The sequence below is a fragment of the Larimichthys crocea genome, chromosome XVI, assembly GCF_000972845.2.
Source record: "Larimichthys crocea isolate SSNF chromosome XVI, L_crocea_2.0, whole genome shotgun sequence".
NCBI classification, from domain to species: domain Eukaryota; kingdom Metazoa; phylum Chordata; class Actinopteri; family Sciaenidae; genus Larimichthys; species Larimichthys crocea.
Window position 1 is genome coordinate 18,218,333 of NC_040026.1, and position 18,710 is coordinate 18,237,042.

Below are 18,710 nucleotides of genomic sequence, written 5' to 3' on the forward strand. Positions count from 1 at the left end.
TGTGTCAGATTCTGTGACTCTCTAGATTAATTAACAACATGAAGAAAAAACACAAAAAAAAACTAAATCACGCCAGGTGTAGCGTCACGCTTGACGTCACATCCGCCGTAAACAACAATAAGGAAGTGGATTGAGAGGTCCCGAGGTGCTAAAAAAAAAGCAAAACATGCAGCGGTCACGCTAAAAAATCACATCACGCGTGATTTCTGATCGGCGTGTGCACGTCAGGATTATTATGCAATAGTTTTGAACCCTTCAGCAAGCGACAGTGAGTCTGTGTTATGTTTATTTGTGTTTACATACGAGCTAGCTGCGAGGCTAATATTAGCATTTTAGCAGCAGCTAGCCAGCTGCAGCGTGTTTACTTCTGTCAGCTGTTGTCAGTGTGTAACTCTTTTAACTCTTTACGTCTTGTAGTTAGCGATGGAGGGCTCCAAGTCGTCGAGCACGACCATGCAGGTGAGCTTCGTGTGTCAGCGCTGCTGCCAGCCTCTGAAGCTGGACACCTCCTTCAACGTGCTCGACCGGGTCACGATCCAGGAGCTGATCGGTACGTATGACCCGTGAGAGTCAAGTCATCGGTGCGTAACTTTTGTTGGGAGTGTGCTTCAAACAGCTGTGTCTGTCCACCCTCAGCTCCGTTGGTCACGGTGACCCCCAGCAAACAGGCTGACAGCACGGAGGGGGAGACAGCACCAGAGGTGGGTACAGCAGAAAACAGACAGGATGTGACTTTATGTTGTCTTACAAACTCTGATGGACTCATGTCCTTCAGGTGTGAGAGCTCAGGCTGTCAGGGTACATACAGTACAGCACAAGATGACACTGAATGTGACAGAAAATGACAGCTGTGTTATGCAGCTACTGTCATCATCCATTATATCCACCCCCCTATGAGTGTAGATAGATAGATGGAGGAGGAGAATATTTGCCACATTAAAACACATATAATTTAAATTTAAATCTATTAAAACAGTCTATTTTTCTTCTTTTCCTGTCCAAAACATGTCATTTTTATGTTGCACCCAAATGCAACCCAATAACAAACGTCTTATTAAAGTAATTCATTTGTATTGAATTCATTAAATGTATTAAATAACGTGGTATTACAGTCTAGATAGATAGATAGATAGATAAGCATGCAGCATGCAAACATACATTGAACATACATTAGAATGAACCTATTAACGATTTAATTAATTAACCTACCCAGGAGTTATATAATAAAAAAAGATCACAGGCTCATGAGATAGAACATATGTGCCAAGCAAACTGTTTATGGTGTGTTTACATACATTATATAAACTCCTTTAATAACTACAATCCGTACTATAACCACAGAAATCTTAAGAACATTTTATAATTAAGTGTTATGACTGGGTAATAATTTAATATTTGGCTAGTTAGTAAAAGAATACTTGTAAATTCAATTGAAAGTTACCACATATTTAAACAAAATAGCATTTTTTAAAAAACATTAAACACGTTTTTGTGTTTTTAAAATCCAGATGTAACATGCAAGACCAGAAAAGTGTGGAAATATTTTGTTAGACAGTTTGTTTTCTTTTCTTCCAGGAGCCCTTTGTAGAAAACAAGCAAGATGGGGTGTCAAGAAAATACATCCCTCCTGCACGGTGAGCACTCAAGTCTTTTCATTCAAGGAAATCAGAGTGATATATTGATATACTTGTCTGTCAAATGAGGTATGGACATTGACTAAACTGCTGAATATTTTTCCCACAGGATGATGTCCACAGAGAGCGCCAACAGCTTCACGCTGATTGGAGAAGCATCCGACGGCGGCACCATGGAAAATCTTAGTCGTAGGCTGAAGGTGAAGTCTTACGTCCACACAGCTGAATTCATTCATTCAGTTATGTCGGTTTAAAAAATAGCAGACCGGTTTGCTGTTGACAAGTTTGTGAAGTTGTGTTTGTGATGTGATGATACAGGTGACCAGCGACCTGTTTGACATCATGTCAGGCCAGACAGATGTGGACCACCCGCTGTGTGAGGAATGTACTGACACCCTGCTGGACCACCTGGACACACAGCTCAACATCACGGAGAACGAATGCCAGAATTACAAGTGAGTTCAACTAAAATTCCTCCATGTGTCAGTTTTCAGTCAAAGATATGGAACCTACAAACCTGGCCTCTGTGTGTATGTAATAACATAAACTATATTTTCAGGCAGTGTCTGGAGCTGCTGTCACACCTGCAGGTGGAGGAAGAGGAGACTCTGCTGGCAGAGCTGCAGCAGCTGAAGGAGGAGGAGGAGGCTTTGGTTCAAGAGCTGGAGGCAGTGGAGGAGCAGAGGGCCGCTGTGGCCCAGGACCTGACCCAGAGCAGGATCCACTCTCAGCAGCTGGACACAGAGGAGCTACAGTAAGTGACCCGAGGGCGGCGTAAACAGGCGACAGCGCCGCGTACTAAATAATGCAGCCGCTAATGGCTCGATGTCTTTCCACTGCGCTCAAAGGTACCAAAAGGAGTACAGCGAGTTTAAACGGCAACAGCTGGAGCTGGACGACGAGCTGAAGAGCGTCGACAACCAGATGCGATACTGCCAGATTCAGCTGGATCGCCTGAAGAAGACCAACGTCTTCAATGCTACATTTCACATCTGGTACACACACAAATAAATATTACTGCGTACACTGAGAATGAATCATTTGTTCTCCTGTCGACCAATCGACCGTGACTCAGCAAATATTTAATATAGGGGCTCCGGGACAAAAAAAATGAATCGATGCTCATTGACTCGGGAATTGTTCTTGTTTCAGGCACAGCGGACAGTTTGGTACCATCAACAACTTCCGTCTGGGTCGACTGCCCAGCGTCCCCGTGGAGTGGAACGAGATCAACGCAGCCTGGGGGCAGACTGTGCTGCTGCTGCACGCTCTGGCCAATAAGATGGGGCTGCGCTTCCAGAGGTACACAAACACACATTACATTTAGTCTGCACTAAGCACTGAATAAGCTGAAAGTTAACGTTTTTTTGTAGTTGAATCTATATTCATTTAGTCGTGCATTCATGGGAATATTTAGTGTAATGATCTTCAGTTTGTCAGCACTGCCTCCCACTAATGACGGCTATTTTAACACCTCTTCCACGACAGCATGTAATTTAGATTGCACTGTTATATCTTAGCATATAATCTTGACTGTCTCTCTGTTGCTTTGTTTGTTTGTTGCTTTATTCACCTCAGTTTAAGCTTTATTAATATCTTGTAGTTCTTTTTACCATTGTGTTTCTGTTGAAATGAAGCTCAAACAACACTTCTCTCTTCAGATATCGTCTTGTCCCATACGGAAACCACTCATACTTGGAGTCACTGACGGACAAGTCCAAGGTAACGCATGTATCACATCTCCCCCACATCCCCGTTTACACACTCCTCTGGGCTTTCGATCCTACCTTTCCCTTCTGTCTGGTGTTTTTTGCAGGAGCTTCCTTTGTACTGCTCCGGTGGCCTGAGGTTCTTCTGGGACAATAAATTCGACCACGCCATGGTGGCCTTTCTTGACTGCGTCCAGCAGTTCAAAGAAGAGGTGGAAAAAGGAGACACCGGCTTCTGCCTTCCATACAGGTCAGAAACCTTCAGACCACGATCATTAACCGTAGCACCATTACGGCTATTTAAGATGTAAATATTCATGACGTCTGAATGCAAATTCTAACTCATTATCTCAGTTTATTCTGGAGGGGCTGGAGATCTGTCTGCTTTGATCATGCCATTGAGGCAATTAAGCGACATTTGGGAAAGTTTTGGCTGCATCACCCTTTTGAATTTTTAAAGCAAGGCCTCCAGTACAACTTGTACTAAATACACTTAACATGTGTAAAGCTGTAAAGCTCACAGTACCTCCGACAATCACTTCTGACAGCCCACACTCAATCAGTCCAACAGAGTAACTGTTCCAATTATATCATGCTTAATGTTGAATATGCAGATATTACTGCATGGCCTTTGGATGGACCTTGTAATACAGAGTGTGCTGCAGATTTTAAGGCTTGACATTATTATATTTGTTAGAGGGATACTTCATATTCTGGTCTGTCCAAAGCTTTGATGCAGATTAATATTTGTCAACAATTACTGGTTGGATTGCAATTATGATATGATGAAGATAATTATCCCAAAAAGACGATTCCTATCACCGATCTTTAATCGGCCTTCATGGCAGGATATAATTATCAAATCCTAAAAAAACAGCTCCATTATACACAAGATGACAGGACAGGCTACACAAATTCACTGGATGATGTACTATGAGAATGTATTTTTTTCATGTACATTTAAGCTTTTGCTTGATAAATACTGCTTCTAAACTGAAGAGGTCAAAATGGATTGATTCCAAGCAAAGTCCAATGGGGAAAAAACAGTAAAGAGCAACAACTAGAGCCTTTATCTTATCAAATCTTCACTTATACACAACAGATGTTATAGCCTGTGCCTTGAAATACACCAAACATATTCAAACTCAGGCCTAAATGTCAGTAAAACTATCCTTTAAACCCTGTTAGTGTGTCTGCCATCAGGATATATCAACACATTAACAGGTTTTCTAATTCTTTTGATATATTTGTTGACTAATCACAAGGTCAAGAATCGTTTAACACACGTACTTATGATCTATACAATGCCAGATTATAATGTTCGTACATCCATTAGTCCTTTATGTGATGACTGTAACTGATGTTTGTTTTTTCCCCAGGATGGATGTGGAGAAGGGCAAGATCGAGGACACGGGAGGCAGCGGTGGCTCCTACTCCATCAAAACACAGTTCAACTCCGAGGAGCAGTGGACCAAGGCGCTCAAGTTTATGCTCACAAACCTGAAGTGGGGACTCGCCTGGGTCACCTCACAGTTCTACAACAGATAAACCTGCTGGACTTTGCCTCATACTGAGTTTTGGATGAGAAATGGAGTTCGTGTGGCGCTCGGGCCAAAGGAAAAGAAATAGTTATATCTGCACCGTTTTGTCCTTTTTTAGGACTTTCAGTACAAAAAAAAACAAAACATGGAGCAATGTCTATCTTCAGTCTGGATTGCGTTTTTACTTAGAGATAAATTGTGGGCCCACTGTGGAAGCACTGAAGACAGGCACAAGTTGTAGTCACGTCCCTCAAAGCACGCAGGAGTAGATAACAACACGAGTATTACTTTATTTTTAATCATCCGCTTCTCTAATTAATATCTTTTTGGCTTTTTCTGAAAAGCTGACGTCGCATTAAGACGTCACCGTCCTCACACTAGAATGTACATTAAAAGAAATCTTCGTTAAATTCACTTCTGATCACTTTATCAGCTTCGTGTTGTCCTTGCTTGCCTCCGTTGCACCCCCCTCCCCTTTGAAATCACTGTGAGAGAATGTTTTTTGGGTCACAGTTTAGTATTTAACAGGAGTGTGTCAGTATTTCTTTAACTTTGAATCCAGTTATCATACTTTACATGTACAACTGTTGTATTTAGAGGTACAGTGATACAGCTTCGTGTTCATATTCTGCACCATCACCTGAATTTGTCTGTTAGAAGGATTTTTTAAATGGAGGGATTTGAGTTAATAAACGTTTCATGCTGTGAAAAAAAAACATTGTGGAGATTCTGCTTACAATAAATGAAATAAGACACCACAGTTAACCAAATGTTTTTTTAATGTTTCATAATATTTCTGTTGAATCTTAACTCTCATCACAACAGTCACTCATAGTCAGCCCCCCTATAAGGTTAACAAAAACAGAGGGGAAAATCTTCATGGAAAAATATGGACTTAACAATTAAAATAATAAGCTGACTTTCCAGTTATCCAGTAAAATATTTAAAATAGCTCAAAACGGGTTACTCTTTCCAGAATCAGCCCTCTTCTGTGTCAAACCTCAACCTTAAACTTTGGTCATCGTTCCTTATTACATGTAGGAGCCCTTCCTTAAAGTCCCAGGTTCACACCTTACAGGGATACATATGTGAAAGTGACCACTCTAGTTCGGAAAAATAGTTTGATAGATGATGCATTTCAAGCAGAATGTGATGAAATTTCATTAATTCTTCTTCTAAACCTCCCACAAAGCACAGGCGGGTGATCTGCCACACATGGCGTACTTCTGCTTGTCGGTTGTGCAATTTTTTTTCGGGTGCTTCTACTAGTTATCATGTAAAAAAAAAAAAGCCCCGTGAGATGAGCCAAAGTTTTCATGTTAGTGCATGCATATGGGCAAATCTTTGGGTTCTACAGAGCCCACAGCCAGAGAATGGCCCTTCATTTTTACCACTTGGATGAAGGTGGTGGTGGGCATATTTACTACTACATCACCATCCATCATTTTGGTTCCATTCACACTTTCAGGATCGCTACATCCCGCCATACTCTTTGCTCTGTTGTGATCGAGAGAGCAGAGGGGGAGTATTCGTCGAGTGTGTGAATGTCTCCGCGTGGCTTTGTCCGCGCTGGGGTTTTATTCCAGGTTTCTTTCAGCTCGTTTTCAGTCGGAGGCACTGCTGCCATAGCAGCTGGAGGTGGAGGGAAGTGGAGGTGCCAGGGGTGCGCTGCTGCTGCCCAGGGCTTTTCGAATATGGGGCATCAGGAAGGGGTCGCTGGACAATTGCAGCACGTCCACACGGTCCTCTTTATGATAGGCCAGGCAACGTCGAATGAAGGCCTGGGACGGGAAAGAGGGAGAAAAAAATGACAATCACAAATGTTAAGTCAAAGTGTTCAGACCCAGAGTTATATCACACTCGTGGCCTTTAAAACTATACGAAAGTATAAAGTAATATGGGAATCTGTTATGTAATGCTGAGAAACATTAGTACACACCTTTGCTTCTGTGGTGACCACAGGTTTGGGGGGAAACTGCACATCAGTGGCTTTTAATATGGTGTTTTCTTGAAGGATATCCTGCTGCGACTGGTTATGACCGAACGGCTAGAAAAAGACAAAAAAAAAAGAAGAAACTTTATTACTTTAACTAAATCAAATATGACAACATCACTGCTCAAGGATGCAGGTTAGTGGTTACCTTGCGTCCATATAAACACTGGTAGAAGATGACTCCCACTGACCAAACATCCACCTTATTGGATATTTTGGGGGGCTCCTTGCCTACCACAAAGCACTCTGGAGGTAAATACCTGTAAGCCACACAATCACAACATGAGATTTAAGGTTTCACTCTATCTGTTTTCTCAGCGCTGTACCGCTTCACACAGTTTCCTCAATGAAGAGGGGATGTGTGAATTCAGTCAGCAACGTTTCCCACAAAAGATGACACCTCTGCTACGAACGTGTGAAGTCGGATTTGTTGCTTGGTTACTACATGCGGTGAAATGTGTCTATGTACCAGTAGGTCCCTGCTCCTTGTGAGGTCAGTTCCATGCCATCTGCAGAGTTGTAGCTGTCATCATCCATGATCTTAGACAAGCCAAAATCTGTGATCTTTATCTCTCCGCAAGCTGTGCCGTTAACCAACAGGATGTTTCCTAAGATCAGAAGAGTGAACAGAACAAAGCCAAATTACAAACACACGATTGCATGAGCAGCTTTTTCTGAGAAACACACACAACCCTGCTTCCAAAAAGGTTGGCACCCATATTTAATTGAAAACAGTACAAAGAAAACATCAAATGCTGAAACTGAGAATACATTAACTCCTGACCCACTTCTACTACTGCTACTAGTACTACAACCACTACTACTACTGCACTGAGGATTGAACCACCGATCATCTGCTTACTGTACAAATGCTGATAAAGCTGCTACCACTGTTATTGTTACTAGAGGATTTGGGACCAACAACCATCTGATTACTATACCAAAACATCAGCATGTTAACATCTGGCACTGCTGCACTGGCAAGTGAATGGACGTACTGATTTACTGTCTTTTGGTGAAATCTGGTACAGATATTCATGGTCCACAGAGGATACATCTCAATGACTGACAGTGACACCATTTGGTGCACATATTCATGACGAATAAGATGAAACTGAAAATAAGAACACTGCAAATGACATTTACTTGAATTAAGTGAAATTCAGTTCAAACTAATCTGACTAAATTAGATCAAAATGTCAGAAGATCTCACTTTGTTTTTGAACCCCCCAACTAGGATATTTTCACACTGACTACCATTTAAATTCAGCTTATTTGGAAACAAATTTGTGCATAGATCACAAGAGGAGTTGTTCAGTTTTTAGTCGCAATTCTGTAACGGAGGAAAATTACAACATGAGACACTAAAACTGAGAGAATACCAGGCTTGAGGTCGTAGTGGATGATGGGGGGGCGGATCTGGTTGAGGTACTTGAGGGCGTTGACAATCTGCATCACGATAGAGCGGCCCTCCTTTTCGGTCATCAGCTTATTCTGCTTCAAGTAGAAGTCCAGATCATTGCCTTCGCAGTACTCCAGCACTGTGCAGAACCTGGCAGAGGGAAAAAAGATTTAACAGTACATACACTATATGGTGTTTAGCATTTAAATAATTAAAATTTGATATGTATTGGCACACCGTCATGAGCTTTATATAGAATGATTCACTTACGAGTCTGTGTCAAGTGAGAAATAGTCATAGAGTTTGACTATTCTAGGGTGGTCAAGTTCTTTGTGGATTCTGTACTCTCTACAGGCGTGTCTGAAAAGACATAAAACATGACACCATTAGAACATTTTAAAAAGCAGGTTTACACTTGAATTATTATCTATCAAAACATTTCCAACGATGTAAAGAAAGAAGAGCAGGCGCGGTGAGATGTTCAGACTCACTTGTGGTAGTTTTGCTTCTTCTCCTCCCTCCAGTTCTTGTTGAGCTGATGGATTTTAATGGCCACATACCTTTGCTCTGTCACATCAAAAGCCTGCAAGAAAAACAAAAGCAAACATTACACATCAGTCAATGTCAACCATAGTACCCTAAACACAAAGAAAGGAAGCTAACTAAATGGCCCATGCTTACCTTGAATACTTCACTAAAGCCGCCTCTTCCAAGTAAATGTAATAGCAGATATCGGTCGTTCAGTGTGGGGTGGTCTTTAAATCTGCAGAAGAAGACTTTCTTAAATTATTTGGCATTTTCGATTTAAGTTTAACGCACACCATGGATCTCAATGAAGGCACGTGACACTGAGATGATACGTACTGCGAGTTGTCCTCGTTATGAATTCTCTTCAGCTCTCGAATGTGCAAGTTTCTCACTCGCTCCAAATGCTCCAGCTCTGCCTGGATCTCAGCTTCTTCCTGCATACAAATGCACAAATCTATCATCTACCTCCACCCCTGATGAACAGGAACAACAGTAGAATCAGGTCTCAAGGTGACACGGTAGTAACAGCTCCCAGAAACAAATCTAAAAACAAAGAGGAACAGTGAGCTGGTACCTTCTTTAGATGACCAATTCGAAGTTTGAAAATCTCCTCTTGCTCATGATATTCTGCTAGTGATAACCTGTGAGAGATAAACGGTTGGTAACAAGTTAATACACTCAGGTCAGCCAACATAAGAAGCTACACACTTACTTCACACACACACACACACACAAACACACTGACTGAAACAAGGCGAGACACGTTGATATGCTATTGTTAAAATAAAGCTTCTCATATATTTTGCATTAAGCCATTAAGTTCAGAAACCTGCACCAATACTTCACAGTGCAGCCAACTAGAAAATTAAACTTTTAACACAACAATTAATTTCCGTCTTTGTGTATACTTGGCCACGGAAAAAAAACATCCACCGTGGGAAATAATTCAGCTTTTGTTTGTAATCTTACGCTTCATTCTCCTGGCCGTTGCTCCTGCTCTTTCGTTTGTTCTGTTCGAGGCTGGGTGGAGGCGTCTGGGCCATGGAGGGAGGTTTCCTCTTCCCCAGCAGCTTCCTCTGCCTCTCGATGTCCTCCCGCTGCGAGTTGATCCGCTCTTGCTGCCTGGAACACGCAAGAACAACGCAGTGTGAACGTTCTCATACGCAAAGCGGACAAAATGAAAATGCCCTTATGCCTATCTACTTGCTCACTTGATGAGATTCTGGAAGGCGTAACCGTCTGTCCACTGCTCAGTGAAGGAGGCTCCGTGTCGTACGGTGGTGAAGTGGCCCAGACGCAGACGGTCCTGCATGCTCTTGTCCCTGCACGCCATCTTCTCCTGCTTCGACTACAAAAAAGATGAAGTGAAAATCACATCCATCTTCGCTTAAGGGAGGTAAAGTAAACATTGTTGAGACCCACCTTCTCCATCAGGAGCTTCTTGCTCATGGTCACACACTTGTTGAGCCGCTCCTTGTAGCGCTCCAGCATCTTCTGCTGTTCATCTACCTGCCGCCTCAAGTCACAGTTAGCCTGCCAAAAAGCAAAAACATACATCGTCAGTGCCACATCGAATTATTAAAAAGGTTTTCAAGGAAAGTTTGTTCTTAAAATGACACAATGCAACAAACTATCAGGTCTGCTGACATTTACGCACAATGTGATTTGAACAATAATGACATTTCACAGTTAACAAGCACATCATTCATGAGGAGCTGCGGTGTAGGTTAATTACTGGGGTTGTTGTGACAAGTGCAAGAACATGTGTCAATAGTGTGAAGTGATTCTTTGTGAATGAGCCTAATATGTACTTTATATTTAGACATCCTTGTCTGTGTTTGACATTAATCATTGTTCATTATTAATCATCAAATGAAATATCAGCCTGTCTATGTGGCATTTAAGACTTTGTCGGTAATAAAATTATAACCTGTGTTGACTGTTCCAAATGCTCCAAACTAAGTTCAACCTTTCAGATTTAAATATTCGTTATCTTACCCTGAGCAGGTCGTCTATCCTCCCCTCTTTCTTCTCCAGGTCAGAGTTCTTGTCTTTCTCCAGCGCTGTCAGTTTCAGCAGCGTCAGTTCTGACTGAGGACAGGGGACAAAGATAACAAGCCGACAGTTAACATCTCATCGCAGTCAAATGATCCAGACAGCCCTTGGGCAAGTCTGTAAAAGAGAAAAAAACAACAACACACCATCACATTAAATGTATCAAATTCAGACACTGGTGTCTTCGATACTAGACGTGAATTCAAAATGTTGACCTTTAGCTGGGCCAATTACTGCAATTTGTAAGGATATCTGGATGTGTGTCGTAAGTATTGTGTCAGATGAACAGCCGTGTGGGTGGCAGGGCCTCTCAAAATTTGACCTTTAAATGTAGCATCCGCATTTTGGCCAACTAACTTTTTTTTTTAAATAGCAGAACAAGGTATGGCGTTGCGTCATCCATACAAGTTTTGTCAAACTCATTAATAATGTCCGAGATGACACTTTTGTTAACGATGATGCAGTTTGTGAAACAAAAAACCCTTTTTGGCTCAGTGCAACAAAAAAAGAAAAAAAAAAATCGGAAAGGTCAGTTTGAAGTGGAGATTCAGGTCGAGTCACCTGGATGGCTTTGTGGGAGCAGGAGTGTGTGGGGGCCGTCTTCACAGAGCTGCAAGATGATGAGTCTGTGTGGGCTGAGCCTGTGGACGAAGGACTGCCGTGCTGAAACTGCATTACAGAGACACAGAAGAGACAAAAGGTAGAAAGACAGAGGGGGTAAAATATAACAATTATGTAATACAGCATATGGAGATTATAAAACAGCTGAAAGGGATGAAAAGAAAAAGAACAAATACTGTAGCTATTAAAAGGGGAGACAACTGAAATTCTAAATGAACAAACAAATTGATGCTAAAAACTCTGTTTAATAATAATAATAATAATAATAATAATAATAATAATAATAATAATATATTTTAACGTCTAATAGTTAACAAAAAACGCATACAACAGTTAATATTTCAGGTAAAACAACAAAATGGTATGACACATTAGCAAACATCTTTCTTTTGTATGGTAAAATCTGAGAGTAAATGAAAAGTTGTGTGTCTTAACTTCAACAGCATCTCTATTTCGGCAACACATTTGAAAGCAACACACGTTTATGAGTCAAGCTTTTGAGTTGGTTTGTTTAGTGAACAAGGTTTTAAAGCTGTGAGGAGGAAGGATGTTGTTGTAAAATAAGATGTATGAAAATGAAAGGTGAAGGGATTCTAAAATACGCGATGTACTCATCAACATGCCAGATTTAAAAGTGCAGGCATCGAGTTTACATAACGTTGACACAGTCTTACTGTATGGTCCCTACCTTACATGGCAACTTATTGCGTTTACTACCACTACTAAATACATGAACATTAAATACAGTTTCTCTAGCCATAGTTTAAAAACCGCACACACACACACACACACACACACACACACACAGCTGTTCTGTCATAAGTACAACTAACCCACAGAGTCAGACTTATTTTCATTCTCTATTAAAGTCAATCTAAAGGAAACATTTAATTTACTACGTCTTAAAATCACCAGGAACAGTACTGTGTGGCTCAGCTGCACCAGACAACTAAGATGTGTTTATTAACCACTGTCATGTGTCAAACTTTGGTAAAATAAACACAGCTAAGTCTCATCAACCACGTATAATTAAGAGGATACGACCGTTAAGAAGAGAAAATAGACAAAAACCCACAAAACTAAACAACTGAGGAGAGAGAGCCAAAGCAGGAGAGAGAGCTATGGAGATGGATGCTGGTGCTCACCAGAGGATTAGACAGTGAATGCTGTGGATAGGAGCGCACCAGCATGGGGATGCCCCGGGCAGGACTGGTGCCAGAGCCACTGCTACCAGCAAACTGGCCACAGGGCAGTTGACAGAGTGTATAAAGAAGACAGAAAGGAAGAAAGAAAGAAGACAGAGTTGTTATTTAGGAAGAATTTGATGAAGGACCATACTGGCACAGTCTGAACATGAGGGCGAAGACACCACACTCAAGTCTGCGAGTGATTTGAAACAGAATGAATTAATTGAATGATTCGTTTGTACTCACCTCAAAATAATCACTTATTTTGTGTCCTCTCCCTTTTCCTATAAAAACAAGACAAGTGTAAGAAGTAAGTCGATCCGAGTTCAAGTTTAACTGTCACATTTAAATCAAACAGCTTTCCTGATGCCAGCGTTCCCTCACTCTCATTCACTTTCTATGTTTCTCAACCAATGTTCAGTCTCTCCCTCAAACCGTCGGACATAAACCAAATGAAACTTCTTTGTGAGATATCCTCAGATTCAGGGTGACTGTGGAGTTTGACCGGTCTGATCGTGATTGGCGGGCAGCATTTTTCTATCGTCGCAGCCTAAATGGACTACCTGTGTTTTTGCCACAGTGCCCGATTCTGTCTGAATGCACATGGAATATTATACACTATGCAAAGAATATTTAGATCCAAAAGTCCAAAAGCAGTCATGGAAGTGGAACCCAGGACAAAATTGGAAGGATGTCAGTGAGTAAGGAGGACGGACTTACCCTGGCTGTTGCTGTCATAGATGTCTCCTTTTCTCTTCCTTCTCTGGTCATTGACCTTCTTCTCTGGTGTCTAACATGAGCAGAAAAGCAGCACAACTTAGTTTTAAGCTCATTTAACCACGTTTACATAATGACAAAGAAACTTAATTGACAAAATGAGGCCTTTAAGATACAATGGTATGATTGCAGTCCCTACTTATAGATGCTTTTGACCACAGTGTCCTCACATGAATAGCAGCTTATTCTATGTTCAGTGTTTACTGAATTATTTGACTATATTTATGTTTAAAGCCTTGAGAGATATCCAGGATGTTTTTCAATGTCCACTAGTAAGTGGAAATAGAAAATGGATGAACATATGAATCTGCACTGTATTTAGGTGTTAGCATGCACTGCTGTATACAAAACAAGTGCATGCAACTTGTCCAAAACACAAACAACTACCAGGGATACCACTGAAAAAAGTTCACAGGTCAATTTAGTTGACTCTTTTTCCAACGAACCTCCAGCTCCTTGTCACTGAGTGATCCCGCGCTGCACAGAGACTGGTTGGATGATTCACTGTTGGCTGAACTCTGGAAAACACAGCAGAACTGACTGATCAGTCCTATGTTTTTTTTTCTTGAAAGTAGATCATGTAAGACAGTGTTTTTTAAAATTTTTATACCTTGTACCACCTCAGAAAATACTAAACTCTCCAAGTACCACCGTCATGACAGACATTAATATATAGCAGCCACAGACAGTTCACGCAGGAGGAAGGTTTATTCATAACAAGTGGGTTTTTTAATGTCGACTGTAGTTGAATCCAGAACAGAACCAAAGCTTCTTCCGTGTACCCAGCACCCAAGGGAGCTTGCATACCACCAGTGATACTTGTGCCACAGTTTCAGCACCAGTGACATAAGATATTTATAGACAATTTCTAGGATTAATTCTATATTCGACTGTGTGCTCATACATCAAAGGAGGACGCTGGCGTTTCTTAAAAGGTATGTTGACGTTCTCGTGGAGTAGAGGCTATCTGAGAAATGATATGGCATCTTTCATATAACCCATCTTTGTGGCAGAGTTTACAGTTGTAATTAGGGTTGCAAAATTCTGGGTATATTCAAAGTTGGAAACTAACAGGAATAAATGGGAATAAACCAGGAATTGACTAAACTGAAGGTCAGCCCTTAACAGAGAACTTAAATATAGTTGTTATGTTTTATATTTTAGCATAATCTTGACTAAAACAACCAGATTTCATGTGCACTTCTGCTATTTCTCAATCACATGCACACTGCTTACTGCAGGGCTGTTGTGGCCATGCCCCCTACATGCACTGTGCATTCCTCCATCACATGCACAGATGATTTCTACCACCCTGGACCACACTAGAGCCCAGAGCACTACTGAACTATTGAAGCCACACATTTGAGCCTGTGGACGCCACAAAGTGAAATAAGTTTTGATGATATTATGTGGTAAATATATTTGATGTATGGTATTAATGTTCGACTTGCAAATATCACATGAAAATGTTCTCATACAGTAGACAGCTAGCCGATAAGTTAGATGCTAAATAAACTATAGCATCAATTCATTGACCATTTATTTTTATCATGATGCTAGCTTACCCCCAATTTCCAGTTAATTCCCCTAGATTTCCATAATTTCCATGGATAGTTGCCAATTTGGAATATTTCAAAAAGTGAAAAGTTTCTGGAAATTTACCAGACAGTTTTTACCTCTTTGCAACCCTTGTTGTGATGCAGTTTATTCAAGTTTAAACCTTTTTACATTCATATGTGTGTGCGTGTGTGTGTATATACAGTCATTACTTTTCCACTCCTTGTATCTAACTTTCGTAGGAATCTTTAGCACATGCATCTAACGGCTTTAAAATGACTGTCACTAAGCTGTGATGTTACAGTCAGAGTGTAACACACATCCCTCTGTTAATCTGAACATCTTAGCTGGTGTCATTTATGACCAGCTGCACAGCCTGATGACACTAAAAAGAAGCAGCAGGCGAATTGGAGCAGGAGGCTAATGCTTTTAAGGCCTGTCGACTTTCCGCTGCTCAAGGTCAAAATGTCTCATTTCTGTTCTCTCAACATGTACACTACATGTGTACACTGTAACGTCTCCAATGGTACCTTAAGAAATCCTGCCATATATAACTCACATCCTAATACCACAGTGAGGAGGCCTGACAATTCATTTCAACACTCTATAGGCCGGAGCATGAATGATAGTGATTGCTTTCTCAGGGGTTGCCATTTTATCAAATGCGCACCCACACACACACACACACACAGAGTAATACCCAGTTCACCAGCAGGGTTGCAGCATAGCATGCAGCCTATGCTGTGAGCTTCAGCTGCGGTGCCATTTCAGTGTCACTAGCCTTCCAGTGAAACAAAGAGCTGCTGGCCAGCTCCCATGTCAGTCAAGACAGAGCTTATCTTGTTGTAGCTTTAGCTCAGGGAGAGAGGATCGTTTCACTGAGAAAACTCCTGAACACAGAGCATCAGTCAATACTGGAAACGGAGAAGACTTTCAAAGCTTTCCTAAACTGTAGGACTAACATAAGAGAGCCGACCGACTGCTCATGTTTGTGTTCACACACAAACGACAGGAGGGCTGCGGGAAAACTGAGCTATTCCTCTGTATCTACACATTTAACCCTAATTTAGTTTTCCAACTCTCATTACATCTTATTTAACAACCTGTACCCGAACAATAGCTGATCATTTTGATCAACAAAACAACTACTATGCTACTAAGAGATGCCAACCTTGGTCACACCAACTCCAGTGAAGCGAGCCTCAAGCAGCTCCTGCCTGCGTGGGTCCAGGCTTAAAGCCTGACTATGAAGTCCTTCCATCATGCCTGCAAAGAGAGACGTAAAAACAGTGAATGAAACTGTAACATATGTGGACTGGCTGTGGTTGGATTATCACACAAAAGAAAAAGACAGCAGCACACATTAGCTAACAATATCATCCAGTCCAAAATATTCTTTCTGATTGAGGAAATCGAATCAATCGTGATATGTGACAGAGGAAATTTAAACGCCTTTCGACGCGAGCTGGATCAGCCTACCGCCCCAAAAAAAGTGACACAAAGTAAAGTTTGTTTGGTTGCTGAGAAACAATTTCATTTTGTGGAAGAAAGCCAACGAGACTATGACTACAAAGTTAGTCATAGTCCTATTACTATAAACTATTATTTTATTACTTTCATTCATTGTCGTTGTAGATTGATTTCTTATTTCTAGCTTTTATTTTTTATATAGTTTTCTATTTGTAAAGATCTTTGCATATTGTTTAATTTCTTTAACTTAAATTCAGATTTATCTTATAGGTTAATTTGAACGTATGCTTTCTGTTTCACACGCTGCTACTGGATGCTTGAATTTCCTGAAAGCTTTATCAATAAAGTATCTATCTATCTATCTATCTATCTATCTATCTATCTATCTATCTATCTATCTATCTAACTAACTAACTATCTGTTTAATTTAACCAATTGGACCAGCAGCACAAACTCTGCAAAGATACTGAACCCTGACAAAGGGGAAATATATCATGTCGGACTCTGGTTGCATGAGCAGGTCATTATAATAATATAATAGAGTTAAACTCCTAAAATGTTTCTTTTATGAAAGGGTGATATTCAAAATGACAACTCACAGAGCCGAGAGAGAATGAGTAATGTGGACGTTACTGGTGATGGTGACTGGCAAACTGGGAGGTAATTCCCCCAAAATTGTCCATTACATTAATAATTTAAGTAAATAATTCAGCTTTTCTTATATAAAAAAGGTTGTCATAACCTTTATGAAATGACAGGGCACGACTACCTTTTGCCACACCTGAAAGGGGGAATCCATCAACGACGTTTCATCGTGATGACAGCTATTAAAAATAAGAAAAACAATCAATTAATAATAAACTATATCGCTTCGCCCAAGGCAGCCAACGTTACTATTTTAAATCCAAAGAGAAAAAAACAATGTTGACCTAGCTAGCTGGAGATAATAAAGTATTTTTAATTGTAACTTTAATGACAAACACTTTAAACTTTATTTAAGTTAACGGTTTATGGAGCTTAAACTGACTTTTTTTAGTGGCAGTTGGTGGACCAACCGTTACCGTTACCGACTGTTCCAATGCAAAACACCGCTAACGCTAACTAGCTCGTTAACAACTGGCAAAATGCTATTATGCTTATCAAAATGACTATTTTTTTAAAATTTATTTTATTTATTTTTTTAAAAAGGGGGAAAGAAAAGCGAAGTTGTTACGTTGTTAAATTAACTGCAGAAGTTTAAGCGGTGTTAATAATGACAGGTCGGACGTTACCGGTCAATAAATATAAAAGGAGCTAAAGGCTACACACGGTGGGGTTAATGTTAAGTTATCCGCCGAGCTAACGTTAACGGCGGCTTGCATTTTTAGGGAGACTCACCTGGAGAACCTTTCGCAGTTTTCAGTCACTTACAAAGTCCACCACAAAAAGGATGTCCATCCGGCCACGGCGAACTCCTTTAACAAGTCCCACACATCTCGAATAAAGTTGCTCGAACTGAGTTATCCATTTACAATCATCACGAATTCAGGGGAAGACATTGGTTAGCTTAGCTCGTCGCTAGCTGAGGAGAGCGGTGTGGCTGTTGGCTCCTGCTGGTGTCATTCGGACAAGGAGGCCCTGGATGATCCTCGGGGTTTCCTCGTCCGTCTTGGTGCCCCTGCACGGGCAAAAACCTGGAGCTGTCACCGCTTCTGAAGCTTCCTCACAAAGTGTCAGTCACATCTCTGCCTCACTTTTTTTTTCTATTGTCATTATCGAGCGTTTTTTTTGTTGTTGTTGTTTTTTTTACACCGGGAGGAGAAGTTCAGCCACCTCGTTAACGTCCATTCTTCTTTAACTGTTGATGAAAGATCATTACCCCCCTGCAGCAAGGCCGCACAGGGCTCCAGGGAGAGCTTTATGTGATGCTTCCCATGCGCTTGTTTAACAGATACTGTAAGCTCCTCAGGTCAGAGCCACCCAAAAAAACAGGCAGCATACTGTAGGCTGTGGATTAGCCTTTTAAAAAAAAACTGTTTGAGGGCCCCCAGACCTACAGGTGCTCCTCTAATGTCCCATCTTCAATGTCTTGGCAGTTGTTTTGCAATTTGACATATTGTATTTTACATTTGTTTGGGTATTTCCACCACTGAAATACAATATGCATGGCCACAAATATATCTAATAATGCCTAGGTACAGCATAATTACATATATTTGTACTTTTTTTTCTTGCATTTTCACATTTGGATGAATAA

The 18,710-nt window shown here is 40.8% G+C and overlaps 2 protein-coding genes across 5 annotated transcripts; one reads left to right on the forward strand and one right to left on the reverse strand.

Moving 5' to 3' along the window:
- Nucleotides 1-108: 108 nt before the first annotated feature.
- On the forward strand, nucleotides 109-6,162 carry becn1 (beclin 1, autophagy related). Its single transcript, XM_010745880.3, has 12 exons — nucleotides 109-268; nucleotides 418-550; nucleotides 637-701; nucleotides 1,576-1,634; nucleotides 1,744-1,834; nucleotides 1,953-2,089; nucleotides 2,194-2,388; nucleotides 2,483-2,629; nucleotides 2,787-2,936; nucleotides 3,296-3,356; nucleotides 3,451-3,593; nucleotides 4,723-6,162. Exons 2-12 carry the CDS (start codon nucleotides 424-426, stop codon nucleotides 4,889-4,891), a joined length of 1,344 nt encoding a protein of 447 aa, XP_010744182.3. The 5' UTR covers nucleotides 109-268; nucleotides 418-423; the 3' UTR covers nucleotides 4,892-6,162.
- LOC104930970 (serine/threonine-protein kinase tousled-like 2) lies at nucleotides 5,383-18,443 on the reverse strand. 4 transcript variants are annotated; one of them, XM_010745876.3, is made up of 22 exons: nucleotides 17,852-18,443; nucleotides 17,256-17,298; nucleotides 16,176-16,270; nucleotides 13,894-13,965; nucleotides 13,391-13,460; nucleotides 12,917-12,954; nucleotides 12,629-12,721; nucleotides 11,424-11,531; nucleotides 10,806-10,898; nucleotides 10,230-10,340; nucleotides 10,019-10,155; nucleotides 9,777-9,929; nucleotides 9,382-9,448; nucleotides 9,144-9,241; nucleotides 8,961-9,042; nucleotides 8,771-8,862; nucleotides 8,550-8,639; nucleotides 8,260-8,429; nucleotides 7,347-7,485; nucleotides 7,026-7,137; nucleotides 6,824-6,931; nucleotides 5,383-6,665 (listed from the first exon to the last, which is right to left on the reverse strand). In XM_010745876.3, exons 3-22 carry the CDS (start codon nucleotides 16,266-16,268, stop codon nucleotides 6,489-6,491), a joined length of 2,103 nt encoding a protein of 700 aa, XP_010744178.1. In that variant the 5' UTR covers nucleotides 16,269-16,270; nucleotides 17,256-17,298; nucleotides 17,852-18,443; the 3' UTR covers nucleotides 5,383-6,488. The 4 variants fall into 4 exon arrangements, with proteins under 4 accessions (XP_010744178.1, XP_010744179.1, XP_010744177.1 ...); XM_010745877.3 differs by having other exon boundaries at nucleotides 17,244-17,298; XM_010745875.3 differs by lacking the exon at nucleotides 17,256-17,298.
- Nucleotides 18,444-18,710: the final 267 nt, after the last annotated feature.

Bases quoted from the DNA above. Each gene is read 5' to 3' on its own strand.
- becn1 (XM_010745880.3), top strand. From the start codon at position 424: ATGGAGGGCTCCAAGTCGTCGAGCACGACCATGCAGGTGAGCTTCGTG. The intron at 2,389-2,482 runs GTAAGTGACCCG...CTGCGCTCAAAG, and splicing joins CTGGACACAGAGGAGCTACA to GTACCAAAAGGAGTACAGCG. The intron at 2,630-2,786 runs GTACACACACAA...TTCTTGTTTCAG, and splicing joins AATGCTACATTTCACATCTG to GCACAGCGGACAGTTTGGTA.
- LOC104930970 (XM_010745875.3), bottom strand. From the start codon at position 16,268: ATGATGGAAGGACTTCATAGTCAGGCTTTAAGCCTGGACCCACGCAGG. The intron at 11,532-12,628 runs GTGAGCACCAGC...TCTGTAATGCAG, and splicing joins ATTCACTGTCTAATCCTCTG to TTTCAGCACGGCAGTCCTTC. The intron at 8,640-8,770 runs GTGAGTCTGAAC...ATGTCTTTTCAG, and splicing joins AAGAAGCAAAACTACCACAA to ACACGCCTGTAGAGAGTACA.